The sequence below is a fragment of the Suncus etruscus genome, chromosome 11 (assembly GCF_024139225.1).
Source record: "Suncus etruscus isolate mSunEtr1 chromosome 11, mSunEtr1.pri.cur, whole genome shotgun sequence".
NCBI classification, from domain to species: Eukaryota; Metazoa; Chordata; class Mammalia; order Eulipotyphla; family Soricidae; genus Suncus; species Suncus etruscus.
The window spans coordinates 72772076-72792300 of record NC_064858.1 but is presented as its reverse complement, the minus strand read 5'-3'; the positions used below and the strand labels follow the sequence as shown (position 1 = coordinate 72792300).

Here is a 20225-nt window from a genome sequence, read left to right as displayed (position 1 = left end):
GTTTTTGTATTGCGTTTTGAATTCCTAGGGTAGATTCCTAGGAGTGGTATTGCTGGATCATATGGGAGTTCAATTTCCAGTTTTTTGAGGAATCCCCATACTGTTTTCCATAAGGGCTAAACTAGATGGCATTCCCACCATCAGTGAATGACAGTTCCTTTCTCCCCACATCCCCACCTGCACTGATTGTTCTTGTTCTTTTTGATGTTTGTCAGTCTGTCAGAGATGGTACCTCATTGTTGTTTTGATTGCATCTCCCTGATAATTAGTGATGTGGAGCATTGTTTCATGTGCCTTTTGGACACTTGTATCTCTTCTTTGAAGAAGTGTATGTTCATTTCTTCTCCCTATTTTTTGACCAAGTTAGATTTTTTTTTTCTTGTTAGGTTCTGTCAATACCTTGTATATCTTAGATATTAGCCCCTTATCTGATGGGTATTGGGAGAATAGTTTCTCCCATTCTGTTGGTGGCTTTTGTATCCTAGGCATTATTTCTTTTGAGGTGTAAAAGCTTCTTTTGTTTATCTCTGCTTCAACTTGTTTGGAGAGTGCTGTTTCCTTCTTGAAGATTCCTTTAGACTCAATGTCTTAAGAGTGTTTTACCTATGTGTTGTTCTATATACCTTATGGTTTGGGGTCTGATATCAAGGTCTTTAGTCCATTTTCATTTGACCTTTGTGCATGGTGTTAAATGGAGATCTGAGTTCATTTTTTTGTTATTGTTGGTTATTTTTTTTTTGGTTTTTCGGCCACACCCGTTTGATGCTCAGGGGTTACTCCTGGCTAAGTGCTCAGAAAGTGCCTCTGGCTTGGGGGGATCATATGGGATGTCGGGGGAGCGAACCGCAGTCCTTCCTTGGCTAGCGCTTGCAAGGCAGACACCATACCTCTAGCGCCCCCTGAGTTCGTTTTTTTGCAAGTGGCTGACCAGTTTTGTTTTGTCTTGTTTTTTTTTTTTGGGTTGGGGTTTTGGATTTTGGGCCACACCCAGTGATGTTCAGGGGATACTCCTGGCTATGTGCTCTAAAATCGCTCCTGGCTTGGGGAACCATATGGGATACTGGGGGATTGAATCATGGTCCGTACTGGGTCAGCAGCGTGAAAGGCAAACGCCTTACCATTGAGCCATCGCTCCAGCCCCTGGCTGACCAGTTTTTGGACTTATATCTGTCTCCTGAGATACTTTCTTTCTTTTTTCTTTTTTTTCCTTTTTTGGATTTTGGGCCACACCTGATGGTCCTCAGCAGTTATTCCTGGTGGTGCTTAGGGACCATAAGGGATTGAACTGGGATCAGCCACATGCAAGGCAAACACTCTCTCTGCTGTGCTATCGCCTTGACCCCTCCCAGTATACTTTCTGAGTAGACAATTAGATCATTGGAAGATAAGGAAGGCTAATGAGGACCACATATATATAGAAAACCCACATTTGGAACTATTAGAAGAGTAAAAACTTCCTTTCCACTAAATTAAGTCAGTTTATCTAGGAAGGAAATTCTGACTTTACCTGAGCAAATTCTCCTCCTTATATGAGTCTGATAGTGGGTGAGTTAAGTATTTGTTTCTCCTTTCCCTGCACCCAAAAATCACTGAGTAGTGATTTTAACAAAACTCTTTTCAGGGAGATTGGAGAGAGGCCAGCAGATAGGACTCTTGCCTTGCCTGTGGCTGACAAGTTTGGTTCCTAGCACTGCATACAGTCCTCTGGGCCTCTCTGGGAATGATCCTTGAGCACAGGCCTGGGAGCAATAACCCCTGAGCACTACCAAACCAAATAATAAAAACATGAAGGTGTTTTCCTGTAAATAGTTATATTAAAGAAGGAGACACTGGGGTTGTGGAGAGTGGGATTCCTTGCTGCTTTAAGTGTCTAGTCCTGGTTGAGTCTTTGGGAACTGCATCCCTGACAGGGGACCTGGCCCCTCAGTGCTCTTCCAAGGGACATAAGATATTGGTATTCTGCTCTTACCTAAGGCTCCACTCAGAGCTCTCCAGGAGCTCACTCTGGGGAAAACTGAGGTTGCAGTTGTGTGGCCTACTCTTCTACACCCATGGGTCCCAAGTGTACTCCCTGATAGGTGTGTGACTGACAAAACCCATGTCATATTCAAGACATGCAATGTGCAGCATCATGGAAACCGCTTCCTCAGCAGAGACCCAGGTGCAGGCAGGAAGGCAGGCAGAAAGAGGGGAGACTTGGATACTTGCACTGGCCACCAGAGATGCTTGGGGTAGGATTAGATGGAGAATCAGAGTCCTGCACCCTCTGCAGAGCTGTGCAGACATGACCTTGACAGGATTCACCCAACCAGCAGCATGAATGTACAGTCCCAGAAAGTGCCCCATCACCCAGAAATCCTGTTTTATTCTGATCCCATGCATCAGAGAGTCTGGAGTCCTGGGCCCATTTAGGTCCTGGGCACCATGTCTAGCCTCCTACCTCATCCCTAAGCTCCATACTTAGTCTCCTTTCCCCTTCCTGGCTCCGTGTCTAGTCTCCTTCCCCATCCTTGGGCACCATTTTTTTTAGCTCCTTCTCCTCGTTGTCTATGCATAGCTGGCATATTTGCTTTCACAACAAACCAGCTTCTTCTCAAAGTTGCCCATGCTGTGTTTGTCCATCTGAGCCTTGGCTTGGTTGTACATGTCATAAGCTAGGCATTTGCTCACAAACAGTCCTGCCTGTTGTATGAGGCTCCATGCCCTGTCTGCATGCCAAGGAGCATCTCATTCTTGCTACCAACCAACCCAGGCCCTCAGAGCTTACGTCCCAGAAAATGAGATTTCCAGGAGCACTGTCCCTGCTTCCTGGAGAAGCCTAAACCCTGGTCTGCTCCAGGCCAGTGCTCCTAGCTATTTTGCTCCTGGCAAAACAAAACAGCAATGGCTAAAACCACCAATTCCTCTTTGCCCTCAAAAGGGAAACACTCAGCTTTAGGATTTCTCTCTTAATGCTCTTCCTACAACTTTGATTTCCTTCACTGTCTACTTTAAAGGTTCTTTGTTTCCAGGGGCCTGGAGAGATAGCACAGCGGCGTTTGCAAGCAGTCGATCCAGGACCAAAGGTGGTTTGTTCGAATCCCGGTGTCCCATATGGTCCCCTGCGCCTGCCAGGAGCTATTTCTGAGCAGACAGCCAGGAGTAAACCCCTGAGCACTGCCGGGTGTGGCCCAAAAACCAAAAAAAAGAAAAAAGGTTCTTTGTTCCCAACGGTTCCAGTACCAGTCTTTGTCCCCCTCTAATTGGACTCTCTTACACTTGCACACTCACAATTGTGGTTCTAAGATGAGTCAGACTGTAGGTAGGTAAATTCACTATTCACATCCTGCTAGGACCCATGTTTAACCCATGTCTAGCAACCAAAACCAAAGTCATGTCTAGCAACTCCACGCTTCCTGCATAGACAGACTTGTACAACAAAATCACACACTAGGCAGGATGCTCAAAGAAAAACTCTGACACAAAGCTGACACATTGCACCTTTTCATGGAGCCCTGAAGAACAGGAGGTCCTGTCCCCTGCATGTATGATTAGTCTGACACCCACACATAGGTGGAATCCTCAATGTTTCCCCAAACAGTCTGAGATCTGTGACTGTGTAGATATATTTAAAATAAAATTCACTTTTCTTTTTAATTTTTAAACTAAAGTTCTTTATATTATAGTTTACTGAATTACTCACAATACAGTTATTTCTTGCATTCAATATTCTAACACCAATCCATTGTAACCTTCCCTCCACCCTGGTGACCGATTTCTCAACCTCCTGGAAGCCTGCCACTTGGCACTGAATTCACCTTCCTTAAATAATCTCCCAAAGGGCCCAGAGAGATAGCACAGCGGCGTTTGCCTTGCAAGCAGCCGATCCAGGAGTAACCCCTGAGCAACGCCGGGTGTGACCCAAAAACCAAAAAAAAAAAAAAAAAAATCTCCCAAAGAAATGGAAGACCTTCAGAAAACACTGACAGTCCAGAATGTGGACTTGTCTGAAACATTGTCCTTATTTTTATTCCTTAACTGGTTTTATTTCTTTCCCTAAGCCTTAGCACTGATTGCCTCAAAGTACTCAAACACAAACAAAATCCTCCCAATGGCTCAAACACACATTCACATCTGGATCCCAAACCATCATTTCTATTTTAGCTGTCCCCAAAGGCACTGGCAACAATTAAAGACTGGAATCTTAAGTTCTAATTCCACAACAGGAACCAGGATACTTGGGTAATACAATTATAGATTCTAGTTAGAGAAAATAAACTTCTCTGCAAGAGGTCAGAAGATATAGCCATAAGGTAATATTACTAAATCTTGGTCAGTTGGCTGACAGTCAAAAAGAGGTACCGCAGGCCAAGGAGATACTACAAAAGGCTGGAACAAACACCTTGCATCCGAGAGGCCCTGAGTTTGCTCCTTAGAGCTGCAGGTCACCCTTTAGCTCCCATGGGTATGGCGTGGCCCCAAAACCCTTTTACCACACCAGCACTGGTAGGTTAGAGTAGCATAGTACTGAAGAGCTAAGTGTTCAACTGTTTGGTTTGGATGGCCCCATAAATACATCGTCAACTTCTTAGGAATGAAAATGATAAATGCTCTCAATGCCAATTGGCATTTGGGGATCTCTCAAAGGATTTAAGAAGCAACAACTCAACATCACTCACTTTGGGCTGTTCTGAGCTGTTCTTTGACTTTTTTCTGTAACCCACTCACTAAAGTTTTTTTCTGAGATCCAACCCAGCCAGGATCTCCCCTGGGAAGCTCCCTAACTATCCCAGGACACCCCCAGATTGTCTGTCTTCCTCCTCAATTCTGCTGGGTGCTTGTTCCTAACATTTATTTACCAAATGACAGTCATGCCAATTAGTTATAGCAGTTTCTGGAAGACCTGCTCAGGTAAGGGAGAATGGGACCTGCACTAGATTTATTTGTGATCTGTTGGCTTAAAGTGAGTAAAATGTGAACACTAAGTGTTGCCAGGCTCTTCACAAAACACAAAGGGAGAGGAACAATTTAGTAGCTTCAATACATAGAAGAAAAGAAAAAAAAAAAAAGCAGGCTTTAAGAGGCTAAGAGACTTATTAAATACACTACTGTCTCCCCAGCACCTGGAACATAAATATTTGTTATAAGACTGAATAAATATAGTTGTTTGAGGTTACATAGTTACTACATAGCAAATCAAAAATCAAGCCCAGCTTTCATGGACTCCAAATCCAGGTGTCCCAATAAACCTGGAAATCCTTACTTGACCGGGGGTGGGGGGGGGATGGGGGGGTGTAGACACTAACTCCAGCTTTATATAAATGTCTCAGAACAGTTCCCTCTAAATTACAAAGGAATACAAAGAAGTTTGCTCTGAAACTCCTGAAGCTAAATCTTGGACTAATATAATATTCAGAAGTCTAGGCGTTGTCACTGGCCCATACTTAGATTTTTTATTTTAAGTTCTCATTAAGGAGCTGGAGAGATAGTACGGTGGGTAAGACTTTTTGCCTTGCATTCAATTCCCAGCACAATATCCAAGCACCTAAGCAGCACCACCAGGAGTGATCTCTGAGATCAGCTTAGCCAGATGTGGTCCCCAAACCAAATAAAAACATAACTAAACAAAAACTTCCTTTAGAGAAATGTTCAGGCATTTTTCCTCCTCTAACAAAAATACATTGAAACACAGGTGGCAGGGTGGGGGATAAGGAGATAGCTAGAGGAAAAACACAATCTTTCACAACTACTTAAAATGAACAAGTGTCAATTATGCATCAAAAGCCCATTTAGCAGATGTTTTTCACCCAGGCAGTATGATGCTAAAGCAAAAAAAAAAAAAAAAAAGACAAGAAATTCAGTGCTCAAATGGCACTCTGCACAAATTTAGAATCAGTTTCTAAAACCAGATTTGGCGTCCCAGTTTGCTTCTGCCAAAATCACTGAAGAGTTTCACTGTGAACAGCTTCCTTACACCTTCCTGATACAAGGGCAAGTAAGGGCAGCACATTAAGATGGGTTTAATGGGCCCAGAGAGATAGCACAGCGGTGTTTGCCTTGCAAGCAGCCGATCCAGGACCAAAGGTGGTTGGTTCGAATCCCGGTGTCCCGTATGGTCCCCCGTGCCTGCCAGGAGCTATTTCTGAGCAGACAGCAGGAGTAACCCCTGAGCACCGCCGGGTGTGGCCCAAAAACCAAAAAAAAAAAAAAAAAAAAAGATGGGCTTAATGATAATTTTTGTTTTATTTTTATTTATTAATAACATCTTTATTTAAGTACCATGATTACAAACATGTTTGTAATTGGGTTTAAGTCATAAAAAGGAACACCACCCTTCACCAGTGCAACATTCCCACCACCAATACCCCCATCTCCCTCTTATCCCACTCCCTGCCTGTATTTGAAATAGGAATTTTATTTCTCTTATTCACACCATTGTCATGATAGTTGTTAGTGTAGTTATTTTTCTAACAGCACTTAACACTCTGTGGTAAACTTCATACTGTGGGCTGGTCCTTCCAGCCTTCATCTCTATGATCTCTGTGTATTATTACAATATTGTCTTTTATTTTTCTTAAATACGACAGATGAGTGAGACTATTCTATTCTACTCTCTCTCTCTGATGTATTTCACTCAGCATAATAGTTTCCAGGTTCATCCATATATAGGAAAATTTTATGACTTCATTTTTTTCCTGATGGCTGCATAGTATTTCATGGTTTTTGGATCACACCTGGTCATGCTCAGGGGTTACTTCTGACTCCATACTTAGAAATTACTCCTGGCAGGCTCAAAAGACCATATGGGATGCTAGAGATTGAACCTGGATCAGCATATGCAAGGCAACTGCCCTTCCTGCTGTGCTATGGCTCTGGTCCCATGGTTCAATGACATTTTAAAGTTGATGGGATGGAGAGAGTACAGGAGTTAATGCTCTTGCTTTTCATGTGGCTGTCCCTGGTTGGATTTTGCCCCAGTATTTGGTCCTCTCAACACTACCTGAAGTGATCCTTGGTCACTCGGCTAGCCCAAACATCACCCATTCTCTCCCCAATCCCCATTCCTCAGATTACTATGACTAAGACCATGTTCTGGGGGGAGAGCAAGGATCATGGACAAAGGGTGCAAAAAAAAAAGTGGGGTGAGGCAATGGCTGTGCAAAACGAGCAACAGCTCTTAGAGCACATAGGTGGGCTCAACAGCCCTCTAAGTCAGCACAGGTCATATACTCTTGGGCAAATGGCTTGGCAAATAACATTGGGCAAATAACTCAGTCTCCAGAAACAGCACACTGGTGTGAAGAACCACATACAACATTTTAATACATACAGCATTTTAATAACCCAGCACTGATGGCAAAAGAGTCTTTTCCTAACTGAGTCTTAACATTCCAACAAAGAATGAGTGAATTCCACTGGCAACCAGAGGGATTACAAAACTCCAACTCTGGAGCCCAGAACATCTTTCAAATAAATTAGGACCAAAAAAAAAAAGGTCTAGTCTAGCATCACTCCCTGCACCAAAGCTGATTTTTAACAGTAACGTTGGGATGCCTGCACATGACCAATATGCATTTCTGTAATCTTCATCACACACTGTTTATGAGAAAAGTGCAAGGGTTATGTTGGGAAGTTTTAGTTGAATCAGACTTCATCACAAACCTGGAAGAGTTTAAGTGCACTTACCTTCTGAGCGTTTTCTCCATCTTCAAAATCGAGTCTGGGCGGCCTGGAGTGGATCAGGTCTTTCAACGTTAAACAACTAACCTCCATCTGTAAAGCACAATTTACAATGGAAGATGATTTTGCAGTTAGGTATTTCTGCCTCCAATAACAAAAAAAAAAAAAATGTACTACTATGAGCTCTTGAACATGAACTTCCCTTTCCTAAACACATTTTTGGAAATTCCCAAGAGAATCCACAACTATCTCTAAAACTCCAAACAAAAACCATGCACCTGAACGAACACAAACACCTAAAGCAACTTTAGGTGCTTTGGGAAGGTAAAAAATAAAATAAAGTAAGTAAGATAAAATCCATCCAAATCAGGCCGTTTTTTAATGAAAAGCAAAAAGACCAAAAGTGTTACCAAGTCAGGAGGGAGCAGGGCAAGTCTGGTCCGAAAGCCCAGGGTCTTCTCCTAGGTCAGTTAATTTTGGCGCAAAAGAAACTGGGAGGAATTCGGCTTTGAGGGGTTTTTTTTGAACCGGGAGGGAAAGAAACCTGATAGCAGGAGCAAACCCACAGTGCACGCTCGCCCAGCCCCAGGCCTCCCAGGCAAGGGAATCTTGCAATTCTTACAACCCAAGATTAAAGTCTTGCAACCGAGGATAATCTTGCAACTAATTGCTGCAAAAGGTGAGGAAGAGCAGGTCCGCTCGGCTGCCCAACTTTAGAGAGACCAGTTAAGCGAGAGCAAGAGCGAGAGAGACAGAGACGGAGACAGACAGACAGACAGACAGACAGAAAGACAGGGGAGGGAGAGGAGCCAGGAGCCCTCCAGGCAAGGTGGCTCTGGAGGCAGAAAAGCCCAGGGGCTGGAGTGCTTGGCCAGGCTGGCAGCGCGACCCGCAGGGGTCCCCGGCCTTCCCATTCCCGCTTCCCCTCCAGAAGCGGGGGGCCCCCCATTCCACTTACTCCCGCTCTGCGTTGGTTTCCCGCCTCCTTCGGGATCTCCAAGCAGCCCTCCGGGGTGCGATCCTCGCCCAGCCTGGGTCAGAGAAAGCTGCGCCCTGCAGCCCCGAGCTAGGTCCGCAGGGACCGGCCCGACCAGCCAAGCTTAACGCGCCTCCAGCCCAGCCCGCGGTCCCCGCTGGAACTCCCAGTCTGGCGCCGAGAGACCGAATTTGAGCGTCGGCCAATCAGCGGGGGCCGGGGGCCGGCTTCGGCCAATGGCGCGGCGGCACGGCCCGGGCTCCCCGCCCCCGTGGGGACTTGGCGCTCCGAGCCGCGGGCTTCGGCCGCACCCGCCCCGCGATGCCGCGTCGGCGCCGCCGCCTTCCGGAATACCTGCGCGCCCCGACCCGGGGAACCGATCGGGCCGCGCGAAGCCCAAGCTGGGGGCGCGCTCGTGTGTGGGGGTGTGTTAAGAGTGCTGCAAGGCCCTTTTGTGATGCACAAAGACCAGCCCCGATTCCCCCGCTGGGCCGCGCCCGTAGATAGCGCGCACAGCCAGGAGGTGGGGACAGCAGATGGGTTGGGAAAAACGATCCACGCCGCCCCCGGCAACCTGCACGCACGCCGAGGTGTCTGGACTTGCCCAGGCCCGACCTCTTCACGCGGGTGTGGCCCGGGAGTCCTGAGCAGATGGCGCGCCGGTTAGTCCTGCAAACGTGGGGGAAAGGGGCGCTCGCGGTCTGCACCCCACACCCGCCCCGGAGCATTTGTGCAAAAGTGGAAAAGTTTCTTGGTGGAGTTCCCTTCCCACCCCCTCCAAAATGCCTTCTTAAGCCACGCTTTGCAGCTTGAACCAGCGTTCTGGAAAGCCATCCAGCTAATTGCCTCGATGTTTTGGATTTGTGATTTTAACTCCTAGTTTCTCACTTAAAATATACCATCACTCCCCCTCCCCCCCCAAAAAAAAAAACAGCCTGGTGTGTATTTTAATAGCCGGCCTTGTTTGGAACCCTTTAAAGTTGACCGGTAAGGAAAATGGGGTTCTCTACTTTTCCCTACGTGTGGATCTTTTGTTAAAATGAAATAACCAATACTTCTGTATGATCCCTACTGGAAGTCATTACTATTCTCCATTTCCTAAACTGTAAGCGTATGTCCCTTTTGTGTTTCAGGAGGCTAGTAAATGCTTTCACGTCTTTTAAAGTGGCCCCCATGTTCCTATTCCATGTTCGGATGGCGCTGGCCCTTTCGTAGGTCCTTTGGTAGAATATTCTACTATTCTGCCTCATTGAAGCAGTCCCACAGATATTTCCTTAGAAGACACTTTCTAAACAGGGTTTGGTTATCTTTTCTGAACCAAGAACTCTGTCCTCCACTTTCTCCCCCCAGACAGCAATTCCTCAGGAATGGCAAAAATGGCTTTTCCCCAACTCTGGTTTTGTTTGAGGAGCCTTTGTTTGCAATAAACTCGAGGCTGTGAGTTCAATCTTCGACATATTCCGAATCTAATCCAATCCGGGTGGCAAAGTGATTTCTGTCCCTGTGCAACCCTAAATATGTGTGAGCGCCACAACCAAAGGGCAAGGTCCTACTGGTGATCTCCCTTTGGGAAGAAAACTCAAGCACCAGTGTTGGTGATGGTGAGATATTCAGCGACTTTGTTTCAACACATTAGCAGTGATTGAGAACTCAGCTAGAGCATCACACAGAATATTGGCTTTTGACCATGGCCTGATCTTGACTGAGGTGGTGGATGAGCAACTTAGACCGACAGAGTAGGGCCAGAGCTCCAGAATTCAAGGCAAATGGTGGGAAGGGCGCCAATTTTTGTCACTGCCTTCAACCTCACAGGGAACCAGTCTTTCTCTCCTTAGGATGTGTGTACATCCTGAAAAACCCCTATGAAATCGAAAGTGTTATTAAACCAAAAATCTCACTTAATACGCCGGATTCACTAAGCATCTTAACCTAACCTGGCCTCCCTTGAACGTGAACACAATGTTTAATATTTGTCTGTAGTTTGACAACGTCATTTAATACAAAGACAGTTTTGCTGTCCAGTGCTAAATATCTCATGTCCTTTGATTGCTGTACTGAAAGTTAGAACACAGACTGCACAGGAGATGTTGTTTGTTTCCTTGACTGTGTGAGTTGCTGCTGTGATTCAGCATCCCTGGAGAGCAGAGAAGCACAAAGTCTGATCCAGGAAAAAAATACAGTTTCCATTTCAACATAAAACAGACTTTCTGTTGAAGGACTGATACTTTGGCCCCAAAACTGGACTTTGAAAGTCAACCCATCACAAGTTGGAACTGACTTCAAATTTTGGAATAAAGCATCAAATTCAGATACACTCGAAGAGGACATCTACCCTATTTCTTAATGTCGAAAGGTGTGGGGGTCCTTAATTTTAAATGTCAAAACCAGGTTTTATGTGAAGTGCGGTCATTTCTAGTGGCTCTTTATTATTTTTGCCTAAATGGTCATTGACTTCACAACGTTGTAGTAGCCTACCTAGATGGAAAATGTCCCCTAGGATCTGAGAAGTGCTTGGTTTTCAATCCTGTCCATGCTTTCCAGCATCTGGTAGAAATTGTTTTCTGGGGAAGATTGATGTGGCACTTCTGCAAGTGTTCCAGACTTACTCCCAAGTGGGGAGGATGTTTGCCTTGCATGGAGCTGCCCCTGGTTTGAACTCCATCATTGCATATGGTCTCCTGAGCTTGCCAGGATTGATTCCTGAGTGCAGAACCTGAACATTGCCATGTATGTCCCTTTTGCAAAAAAAGAAAAAGTTTATGAAAGAAAATAGTTTCTTTTAACAGTGTCTAATTATTCTTTTGCTCAATAGACATTAGAAAAGAGTAGAAAACTGCCATCAGGCATGTGAGACAAGTACCTTGACTTTTGGATCTGTTGTTCCTTATTTGTCCTTGAAAAGTGTTATCATTGCCTTGGGCAAAACAAGTGCCCTCCTGATTGTTGTGCCCTGTTTATTTTATTTTCTAAACAGTATAAATGCCTTGAAAACATTCTTCTTCATCTTTCAGAGTGCAGTAAAGTAAATGTAACAACATCAATAGTCTTTTCCTTTCTAAGTGGACTGTTCATTGATATTAAAGGCATTCATTTTGTTACACAGTCACTATCAATATCATTTTAAACACCCTTTTATCTTGCTAAATTGAAACTTATATCCACTAAATCCCATGTTCCCCCAAGCTGGCATTATTTTTGGAAGGGGGATCCTCCCAAGTGGTACAAAGGGAATTAAGTGACCAGGCTCAAAGACTTTTGGCCAATCTGGCCAGCGGTTCAAGGCAGGGGCCAAGGATGCAGAGCAGACTATGCCCTGGAGTACTGGAGATTCCTTGGGCCACCTGGTGGTGCTCAGGGGCCTCCAAGGGCAAACTCTATGATGTGATGCCACGGCTGAACCAGGTCTGACTATATATAAGGCATGCACCCCAAACTCAGCCCTGACTCATTTGTCTGTCAGTTGTTTATTTATAAGACACTCCTGATGCATAAGGACTAAGAAAAGCTGCAAGTAAAATAATAAGAAAATAATAGAAAATAATTATCATAAAGAAAATTTGAGCTTAAGTAATTTGCATAAAATTTGACTTTAAAAGAAATAAAAATTCTTCAGTGGCAGGTGACAAAACTAGACAGTGTTTGGAGGCTACTGTTCAATGAGATATGGGATGGTTCTGGTGGTGCTTGGGTGACTTGGAGAGATATGCAGTAACAAATGTATTAACATATACTACAATTTGAAAGTAAAACTTTAAGAAACACATAGAGAAAAATTATCATCACACTTAGCAAAGAATGTAAGTAATAGATAAATAGTACAATGCTCATGACAAAATGAGTCTTATACCAGATTTGGCATTCAAATATCAATTAATGTAATTTATTTCATCCTATCTAATAAAAATGATAAAATTGTATAGTCATTTCCATAAAGGCAATGAAAATATTTTTTTTTTTGGGTCACACCCGGCGGTGCTCAGGGGTTACTCCTGGCTGTCTGCTCAGAAATAGCTCCTGGCAGGCACGGGGGACCATATGGGACACCGGGATTCAAACCAACCACCTTTGGTCCTGGATCAGCAGCTTGCAAGGCAAATGCCGCTGTGCTATCTCTCCGGGCCCATAAAAATATTTTTAAAAAAATTTAACACTCATGAAAATTGGGAAAAGCAACCTTGGGAAAGAATAAAGAAAAACTCTCTTTGTTTTGGTTTTTCATTTGTTTTGTTTTTGGGCCACACTCGGTGATGCTCAGGGATTACTTTTGGCTATGCGCTCATATATGACTCCTGGTGTGGAGGATCATATAGGATGCCGGGGGATCCACGGGGGAACCATGGTCCATCCTAGGTGAGCACGTGCAAGGCAAATACCCTACTGCTTGTGCCACCACTCCGGCCCCTAATGAAGAAAAAATTTGAGAAAGAGTCACACCTAATATTTTACTTCAGATCCACCTTTCAGAATGGCAACAGGCAAGAGTGAATAATTTTTATCACTCATAGCCAGTGTTTTCCTGGTGATTGTAGCTGTTTCAGTGAGCAAAGCAAAGCAATCACAGGGCCAGAGAGTTTAAGTGCTTGCCTAGCATGCAGATCTGAGACTGGTTAGGCTCCTGTACCACAGATGTTCTTCTAAGCACTGTCAGGTGTCCTCTGTGAACACAGAGCCAGCTATGGCTATTGATCACTTCTAGGCTCTGGCTCCAAAACAAACAAACAAATGAAAAAGAACAGGTATACAGATTGTAAAAGAAGAAAGAAATGATACTTACAACTTGCAGTATGCAAACAATTCTAATAACTCTGAAAGAAGGCCACTAGAACTAATAAGTAAATTTAGCCAGATGGCACAGTATACATTCAACATACAAAATTCTACTAAGTTTTTTATAGCAGCAATGAAAATCAAATTAAAGGAGTTCTATATACATAACCTAAAAATAAGATACCTAAAAATAAATTCAACAAAATATAGTCAGTTTTTTTTCACACAAACCATCACCAGATATTGCTGAAACAAATTAAAGACAAAGAAATGGGGACATGTATCATTTGTGGATTAGATAAATAGTGGAATTACAACAGGGGTCTCAAACTCAATTTACATGGAGGCAAGGTCGGGGTGATCCTTGAGTGCAAAGTCAGTAGTAAGCTGTGGCCCCACCCCCTGTTCTAACCAGGTAACTTGATCTTACCTGCTAGAACCCTCCCATTTCCTGGGAGGGGTCTTGGAAAGGTTATATAAGGCCTTTGACCTAGGGGATTAAGGTCCTTTTGGTCTTTGGCCAGGATGGAGGTTGGAGGAGACATGGATGAAAGAAGTAAGATGCAGGGCTAGCTAAGAATGGCATATGTAAATGGTTAGCAGCCACATCAGTTGGCCAGATGTTATCTCTCTGGAGGCCTGCCTGTGAGTGAGTTCAACACCCGTTGCTTTCCTGGACCCAGACCCGCCGGTTAATGGAGGATGGAGCCACGTGGCTTGGGATGGCAGATTAAGGCCCCTCCATCCATCCACCATCCAGCTCCATCCTAAGAAATGTTTTGCAACAGTAAGCCTTGAACATTGGAGTGTGTGACCCAAACAATTAAAACAAAACAAAACAAAACAAAAAAGATTCCTCTAGGGCAGGGCCACAAAATGTTGTACGGAGGGCCGCAAACGGCCCATGGGCCGCAAGTTTGAGACCCCTGAATTACAATGTCAAAATTTCACTAATTAGTCCATTGAACCAGAGAGAGTATTAAGGAGAAAGTGGAGGAAAGGCAGTTCTGAGAGAAAGAATTGACTTAAACTAAGAATCTTAGGTATTATTTACTCTCACTAACTGTGAAAATTGCTGAATTGAAGGGCAAGTTACTCCAGCTAATTTTCACATTTGATTTTCAAGTTAAATTTTTGGGGGGGCCAAACCCAGTGGTGCTCAGAGGGGTTACTCCTAGCTCTATTCTCAGAAATTATTCCTGCGGACAAAGGGACAATATTGGATGCTGGGTCAGCTGTAAGTAGGGCAAACACCCTACCTTCTGTACTATTGTTTTAGATCCTTAAATTGCATTCTTGATTTTTACAAATATTTAACAAATCAAGGCCTCATAGTTGAGCTACCTTATGGACCAGAGCAATAGTACACTGTGCTTGTTTTGCATGAGGCTATCCCAGATCATAAGCACACCATATTGCTTTCTGACTGCCAGTAGTAATTCTTGAGCTCAGAGCCAAAAGAAACTCCAAGCAAGGCAAAAAAAAAAAAAAAAATTTAAAACCAAAACAAAGTTCACTGAATCCTGTCCTGTGTTTTGCAAAGAGGAGACATATTAAAAGGCCTCTGCTCTGCTCCATCAGACAGACATAGCTCCATACCCAAAAGAGATCCTGAGGGTGCAGCAGATAGGATCTCCCAAGGGCACACCAGAAGAGGTGGTAGGCAGCCTCCACCCAAGAAGGGCATAGCCAGAGAAGGTGGTTGCTTTGCTTCACTCTGCACACATCTTCTACCCAAAGAACCCCAGCACAACATATAGAAAACACCACACTATAAGCATGACAATAGGGGAAGCAACGCAGGCCAACACCGTGCATAGAGAATGAAGAAGGAAGCTCTGATGACTTGAAAAGTGCTAACCACCTATTTAACCTCTCAGAAAAAAAAGTTTAAAGAGAAAATATGGATGATGTTCATGGAACTCAAAGAAAGCATAGATAGAGCTGAACGAATCACAAATAAGAATCAAGAGGATAATGGAATCAAAAGGATAATGAAATAGAAATCAGAAAATTCCAAACTTAAATAACAGGACTAAAAAACTTGGTAGGTGGGCCCGGAGAGATAGCACAGCAGCGTTTGCCTTGCAAGCAGCCCATCCAGGACCAAAGGTGGTTGGTTCGAATCCCGGTGTCCCATATGGTCCCCCGTGCCTGCCAGGAGCTATTTCTGAGCAGACAGCCAGGAGTAACCCTTGAGCACCCCCAGGTGTGGCCCAAAAACCAAAACCAAAACAAAACAAAACAAAAAAAACTTGGTAGGTGAAATGAAAATCTCACTGGAAAGCCTCTCCAACAGAGTAACAGTAGCTGAGAAAAGAATCAGTGAGCTGAAAGATGAGATGCATAACAACTCCATACAACAGAAAGGATTGTGAAAGAGCCTACGGCAAATAAACAGACAATGTAAAAAACCCTCAAAGAATGTGAACAGATGAAAATAGAAGTCTTTGTTAAACTCAACAGAAACAACATAAGAATCAGTGGAGTCCTAGAAACTCAGGAAAATAATCCCCAGGAAGAATCACCAGTCAAAGACATCATTGCATAGAAACTCTCAGAGCTAAAGACTGCATGCAAACAAATTCTGCATGCCCAAAGAATACTAGCTAAAAGAGACTCAAAGAAAAGCAGCCCAAGACACATCCTAGTCACAATGATGAATCCCACAGATCGGGATAGACTACAGAAAGCAGCAAAATCAAAAAGGGAAAATAACTTCAAAGGAGCATCCTTAAGATTTATAGCAAACCTGTCACAAGAAACCATCATGGTCAGAAGGCCTTTAGACCTTGGGATATAGTGTCAAAACTCAATTAAATGACTTATTTGCCTATAATGCTGCACCCTGCCAGAACCAAATTCAGGTTTGAAGGAAGTATACATAGCTTCATGGATAAATAGCAGCTTAGAAATATGACAGAATCAAAACAAGCCTTAAAAGAAAACCTGAAATGTCTATTTTTAAGGTAAGACAGACCAAGAGACACAACAAAGTCCTATATAAAGATAACACTAAATCCCATGACAATAGTTTCTCTCAACCTTGATAAACTAAATGCACAAGTTAAGAGACAAAGAATGGAGAAATGGATCAAAAGGCTGAATTCAACATTGTGCTGCCTATAAGAAACACATATAAATAATAACAAATATAGACTCAAAATTAGAGGTTGGAGGACAATAATTCAAGCAAACTGTTGCAAGTCAGCCCCTGAAGAGGTTGACTGATGGAGGGATGGAGGATGAGGTCTTTCCCCTCCAGCTTGGAGCACGCATCTGCCACCCTGTCTAGCTGACGGTTCTGAGGTGAAAAGGCGAGTAAACAGCTTGCAGACAGTCAGGCTTGTGGAAATATTAGTTTTATTTGGTGGACAAGACTAAAGTCCAAAGACTCAGCATAAGTTCCAGCCAAAAAGCCCCTCACCTTCCACAGAATCAGGTACCACCCAATGGTGGGATCAGATACCACCCAATGGTGGAAGCAGAATCAAGTACCACCCTAAAGTGGGGGCAGAATGCCAGGTCACACCCTAGGGTAGGGCACAATCACTGATCAGGGTAGGGTCAGTAACATAATAATCCCCTAAAATATTTACATACACAACAGCAAACAACTCCCTGAAAGAGTTGTAGTGGCCATATTAATATCAGGTGACACAACTTTAGACTTAGAAAAGTTATAAGGGACAAAGATGGACATTTTGTAATAATCAAGGGATATGTACAACAGAAAGAAATTACAGTCCTATGATGTACACACCCAATAAGGGACCAGCAAAATATTTAATTCAATTTTTGAAAAAACTGAAAGAAGACATCAAAAGCAACACAATAATAGTGGGAGACTTTAATACTGCCCTATTACCCCTTGATAGGTCAACCAAACTGAAACCCAACTGGAATAAATTAGCTCTGAAAGGAAAAATGGAAGATAATGGCCTAGTACGTATATGTATATGTATACAAATTCTTGTCTAATTTACTGGGTCATTCCCCAATGACCGATAAAACATACTTTTTCAAAATTAAGAGAATAGAAATAGTACAGACTACCTTCTTTGATCACAAAGCACTGAAATTAGAAGTGAACTACAAAGGGACACAGTAGAAAAAGTTTAACACCTGGAAATTAAACAGTTCACTACTGAACAACCAGTGAGTCAGATATGAAATAAAAGAGGAAATCAACACATTTTTGAAAACAAATGCAAATGAATACAGAAATTATCAGAATTTGTAGGACACAGCAAAAAATGGTACTAAGGGAAAAATTTATAGCTTTGCAAGCACACATCAGGAAGGAACACGGGGCCTACATTAATAACAATAATTAATTAATAATAATAATTAATGACACAGTTTATAAAATTAGAAAATAATCAACAAAAGCAACCAAAAATAGGTAGGCAGAAAGAAATAAAGCTTAGAGCAGAAATCAGTTAAGTGGAAATTCAAATAAAAAATATAATCTAAAAGATCAACAAAAGCAAAATCTGGTTTTTGAAAAAATAAACAAGATTGATAAACTACTACCAAAACTCACAACAAAAGGAGAGAGTCAAACTTAATAAACCAGATTAAAAACAAAAAGGGGGAGATTACTACAGATACTATAGCTATTCAAAGGGTAATCAGAGACTACTTTGAGAAACTCTGTGCCACAAAACATGAGAACCTGGAAGAAATAATAAATTTTTGAACTCTCATAATCTTCCACATTTAAAATAAGACTGTTCTAGCATATCTAAACAGACCCATCACTTTTGTTTTTGTTTTGTTTTGTTTTTTGAGCCATATCCGGTGACACTCAGGGGTTGCTCCTGGCTATGTGCTCAGAAATCGCTCCTGGCTATGGGGACTATATGGAATGCCATGAGACTGAACAGCGGTCAGTCCTAGGTTAGCACGTGCAAAACAAGCACCTTACCGCTTTACACCACCATTCCAGCCCATAATCTATCACGTTTGAGGAAAATAAAATGGTAATCAAAAGTTTTCCTTAAAACAAAAGCCCAGGCCCAGACGGATTCACTAAAGAATTCTTTCAAACCTTTCAAGAGGAACTACTACCAATCCTTTTTAGACTCTTTCAAGAAATTGAATAAACAGAAACACTCTCAAATAGTTTTTATGCAGCCAACATCACTTTGATACCAAAACCAGACAGAGCTGTTGAAAAAAATAAAACCTACAGTCCAATATTCCTAATAAACACAGAGGTAAAAATCCTTAACCAAATCTTAGCAAATAGAATCTAATGCCTCATCGAGATCATACAACATGATCAAGTAGGTTTCATTTCAGGAATGCAAGGATCATTTAACATATGTAAGTCAATCAAAGTAATACACCATATGCCATAAAACCCATATTCCGTTTGTTTAAAAGGAAATATAGGGCCCGGAGTGATAGCACAGTAGCGTTTGCCTTGCAAGCAGCTGATCCAGGACCAAAGGTGGTTGGTTCGAATCTCGTTATCCCATATGGTTCCCCGTGCCTTCCAGGAGCTATTTCTGAGAAGACAGCCAGGAGTAACCCCTGAGCATTGCTGGGTGTGGTCCAAAAACCAAAAAAAAAAAAAAAAAAAGAAATATAAAAACCATATGATCATATCAATAGATGCAGAGAAAGCATTTGATAAGGTCCAACACCCATTCATGCTTAAAAAAAACTCTTAACAATATAGTCAAGGCCATCTACCACAAGCCAATGGCAAATACTATTCTCAATAGAGATAAATTAAAAGCCTTTCCTCTAAAATCTGGTACAACAAGTCTGCCCCCTCTCACCACTCCTATTCAACATAGTACTAAATTACTTGCCACAGTGATTAGACAAGAAAAAGATATCAAGGGCATCCAGATAGGAAAGAAAGAAGTCAAGCTCTCTCTGTTTGCAGATGACAGAACTCTATATTTAGAAAACCCTAAAGACTCAACCCAAAAGATTCTGGAAACAATAGATTCATATAGCAAAGTGGCAAGCAACAAAATTAACACCTCAAAATTAATGACCTTCTTATATACTAATAATTATAGAGATATAATAGACATTAATAAAACAATCCCATTCACATTAGTGCCACACAAACTCAAATACCTTTCAGTTAATTTAACTAAAGAGGTGAAGAACTATACAAAGAAACTACAAAACCTGCTTCAATTAATAGAAGAGGACACTAGGAAATGGAGATGCATACCCTGCTCACGGATTGGGAGGATTACCATCATAAAATGGCAATATTCCCCAAAGCATTGTACAGATTAAACGCGATTCTTCTAAGGATACCCATGACATTCTTCAAAGAAGTGGATCAAACATTCCTGAAATTCATTTGGAACAATAAACACCCATGAATAGCTAGAGCAATCCTTAGGAAAAAATGGGATGTACCACTTTCTCCAACTTTAAATTGTATTACATTAAAACAGCATGGTATTGGAATAAAGACAGACTATCAGATCAGTACAATAGACTTGAGTATTCACAGTATGTTCCCCAGACATATAATCACTTAATCTTTGATAAAGGGGCAAGAAATGCAAAATAGAGCAAGGTAAGCCTCTCCAACAAGTGGTGTTGGCACATGGTCAGTCACATGCAAAAAAGCAAACATCTAACACCATGCACAAAGATTAAAGACCTTGATATCAGACCAGGAACCATAAGGCATATAGAAGAGCATGTAGGTAAAACACTCCATGACATTTGAGACTAAAGGCATCTTTAAGGAGGAAACAGCACTGTCCAAACAAATGGAAGCAGAGATAAACAAATGTAACTATTTTAAAATAAGAAGCTTCTGCACCTCAAAGGAAAT

At 42.5% G+C, this 20225-nt stretch overlaps 2 protein-coding genes across 2 annotated transcripts in view; one reads left to right on the top strand and one right to left on the bottom strand.

The window, feature by feature from the left end:
- Positions 1–7752, bottom strand: part of E2F7 (E2F transcription factor 7) — a 35036-nt gene extending 27284 nt beyond the window's left edge. Inside the window, exon 1 of the mRNA XM_049782956.1 lies at positions 7666–7752. Coding sequence (XP_049638913.1) covers positions 7666–7752 — 87 coding nt within the window. The remainder of the gene's footprint in view (positions 1–7665) is intronic.
- Positions 1–18283, top strand: part of BCL2L13 (BCL2 like 13) — a 1170396-nt gene extending 1152113 nt beyond the window's left edge. The window contains exon 8 of the transcript XR_007500267.1: positions 18217–18283. The gene's annotated coding sequence lies outside the window, so the exon portion shown is untranslated. The remainder of the gene's footprint in view (positions 1–18216) is intronic.
- Positions 18284–20225: the final 1942 nt, after the last annotated feature.